The following is a 3,010-nucleotide window of genomic DNA, read 5'->3' as shown; positions in this document are numbered from 1 at the left end:
TTGAGTAAAAGTAGAAGTACTCAGATCTTATACTTGAGTAAAAGTAGAAGTACTCAGATCTGGTACTTGAGTAAAATAAAGTACTCAGATCTTGTACTTGAGTAAAAGTAGAAGTACTCAGATCTTGTACTTGAGTAAAAGTAGAAGTACTCAGATCTGGTACTTGAGTAAAAGTAGAATTACTCAGATCTTGTACTTGAGTAAAAGTAGAAGTACCAGAGTGTAGGACTACTCTGTTACAAGTAAAAGTCCTGCATTTAATATGTTACTCAAGTAAAAGTACAAAAGTATTAGCATCAAAATATAATTATAGTACCAAAAGTAAAAGTACTCATTCTGCAGATTGGTCCATTTCAGAATAATACATATGATATGTTTTGATGTATGTGATATTGTACATTCTTATTGGAGTGTTGATTATATTTCACATCAATCCAAAGTAGAAATACAAAGTGACAAAACATTTAAATACTCAAGAAAAGTGCCTCAAAGTGTACTTAAGGAAATCTACTTAGTTACTTTACTCCACTGGAAAGGAAGAAGCAGGTTATGATAGAGTGGAGTCCAGCCGACCCCACGATGTGTTATATCTGCGCGATGGGTTTAATATGAACATTACATTTCTGAGACCTAAGGGGAGTTTGTTATGACGGTGTTTAAAAGAGATGAAGTATGAGGGGCGGATGAAAGCAGGGTCACTCTGAGGAGTACCGTGCTAATGTTGTGCTGATTGCGTTTAACCCTCTCCATCTCAGGGGTCTCTGATACTGACGTGCCTTGTTCCACTCCTGTTTTGTATTGAATCTTTGAAATGAGACACAGAAAGAGTCACATGTGGTGGCAAGTGACACACTCAAAGGCAGGGTTAGTGTTACATGTAGGAGCAAATACTGGATGTTAACATCAAAAAACTCCAGGGAAAGGATTTATTTAGGGGAGAAATGGTGGGAAATTATGTTTTTGTCTTCAACCGAAGTTGGCAGACATAAGGAGTGAGATGGAGGAGGGGAAACCAGACTTTTAGACTAGATGAGGGGGTTTCAGGGGAAAGGTAAGGGGTTGAAGTCCTTCTCCTCTACCAAGCTGATATTCTTCTGGGTTTCTCGGACCCGCTTCACCTCGGGCAGATCAGGAATGGACGTGCCTTGACCCAAAGAGTCCTTGTACTGAATCTGCCCATTGCAAAAGTTACACAGACACAATGTAAGACAGGGACAAACAAACACAACAAACAAAACACATCTGACATCACATAAAATATGAGAACACATAGAAAGTCACATAATGGTGGCAGCACACTCAAAGGAAGACGAGATTTTACTTTAAGGAGGAGGAAATGCCACAAAAACAGGATTTCAAATAGAAAAATCCACAGAAATGCAGATTTATTTAGGAAGAAATGGGAGAGGGGGCAAAATGGTTTTTATGGAGATATGAACTCAAGATAATGTCTTCAATCAAAGTTGGTAAGAATGAGGGATTTATCAAACTTAGTAAAGACGGAGGAGGGGAAAGTAGGACTAAAGAAAGGGGGAAGGTAGAGTTTTCTAGACTTGTCGACATCTGAAGAGGTCAGAGGGGGTTTTGGGGAATTAATTTAAGGGGATAAGATAAGGGCTGTTGAAGTTCTTCGGGGTTTCTCGGACAGATCAGGAATGGACGTGCCTTGACCCAAAGAGTCCTTGTACTAAATCTGCCCATTGCAAAAGTTACAGACGGAGACAAACAAACACAACAGGTCTGACGTCTAAAAGAGCTGAGGAGAGTTGTTATGGTGTCTGAGGGAGATAAAGGGTGAGGAAGAGGGGGAAGCAGGGACACTCTGAGGAGTACCGTGCTAATGTTGTGCTGATTGCGTTTAACCCTCTCCATCTCGGGGGTCTCTGATACTGACGTGCCTTGTTCCACTCCTGTTTTGTATTGAATCTTTAAAAAGGAGACAGAGAAAGAGTCACATGTGGTGGCAACACACTCAAAGGGAGGTTAGGTTTGACTTTAAGGAGGAGGAAATGCCACAAAATCAGGAATTAAAATACAAAAATCCAGGGAGATGAAGATTTGTTTAGGAAGAAAAGGGGAAGGGGCATTGTGTTTTTGAGGAAATATGAATTCAAGATACATAAAGTCAGTAAGTGGAGGGATTTATGGAATCTAGTTAGGATGGAGGAGGGGAGACTAGGATTACAAACCGTGTACGGTAACGTTTTCTAGACTTTTAGACTGTTCTATGAGAGGTCAGGGGGGGTTTTGAGGAATGATTTTAAGGGGATAAGATAAGCGTCGTTGAAGTCCTTCTCCTATATACCAAGCTGATATTCTTCTGGGTTTCTCGGACCCTCTTCACCTCGGGCAGATCAGGAATGGACGTGCCTTGACCCAAAGAGTCCTTGTACTGAATCTGCCCATTGCAAAAGTGACACAGAGTAAGACAGAGACAAACAAAAGCACAGCACGGTAGACAGAACACACTCTGACGAAAACATAGTATGTTTGGGTGGTAGTTGGGTTGGTTGGTAATAAGAAGGATTGTGAAATATATAAGTTCTGCTTTCAAAATGGATGGTACTTCATTTAGTTTATTACTTGCAATGAATTATCGTGAGTAAGTAAATCCTACAGAGCCCTCAAAGTCCCGACTCAAATGTGTCATGATGAATAACCATAAATATAGTCCCATATTCTATAGAAATAGGGTCCTAGCACAAACGATGAACGACCCCAAAAGCAAACCAATGGACACAAAGTACTGTACTTGGACAGGTGTGTAAAAAGACGAGTATCTTCATCAATGTGTTTTTACAAAATGAATAACTCGCAATAAACCTTTGGGTGATATTTAGCATATTAATGATCACTTTACGGCAAAAATACGTGTTTCTTGAGGTCCACAGTGACGTAGTAATAATCTTAACTAGATCATCCTTGAATCGAACGTTTGTTTACGGAAAAATACAATTCAAATATAATATTTATAGTGCCTTCGTCTACAGTTACCACCGGTGCAGAGGCA

At 39.9% G+C, this 3,010-nt stretch overlaps 1 protein-coding gene across 6 annotated transcripts in view; it reads right to left on the bottom strand.

Annotated features, from left to right (window-relative positions):
* Positions 1-537: 537 nt before the first annotated feature.
* LOC104948128 (nebulin-like) overlaps positions 538-3,010 on the bottom strand; it is a 4,785-nt gene continuing 2,312 nt past the window's right edge. The window contains exons 5-8 of one of the 6 annotated variants that reach the window (XM_010774288.1): positions 2,306-2,398; positions 1,834-1,926; positions 1,080-1,172; positions 538-804 (exon numbers count right to left, since the gene is read on the bottom strand). In XM_010774288.1, coding sequence (XP_010772590.1) covers positions 631-804; positions 1,080-1,172; positions 1,834-1,926; positions 2,306-2,398 — 453 coding nt within the window. In that variant the 3' untranslated portion in view covers positions 538-630. Of the gene's footprint in view, positions 805-1,079; positions 1,173-1,639; positions 1,694-1,833; positions 1,927-2,305; positions 2,399-3,010 lie in introns of those variants that run through there. The other 5 variants (XM_010774289.1, XM_010774292.1, XM_010774291.1 and 2 more) reach the window with 5 other exon arrangements.

This window comes from Notothenia coriiceps, unplaced genomic scaffold, assembly GCF_000735185.1.
Source record: "Notothenia coriiceps isolate Sejong01 unplaced genomic scaffold, NC01 NC01_scaffold00013774, whole genome shotgun sequence".
Classification (NCBI taxonomy): Eukaryota; Metazoa; Chordata; class Actinopteri; order Perciformes; family Nototheniidae; genus Notothenia; species Notothenia coriiceps.
This window is presented reverse-complemented; position numbering and strand designations above follow the sequence as displayed.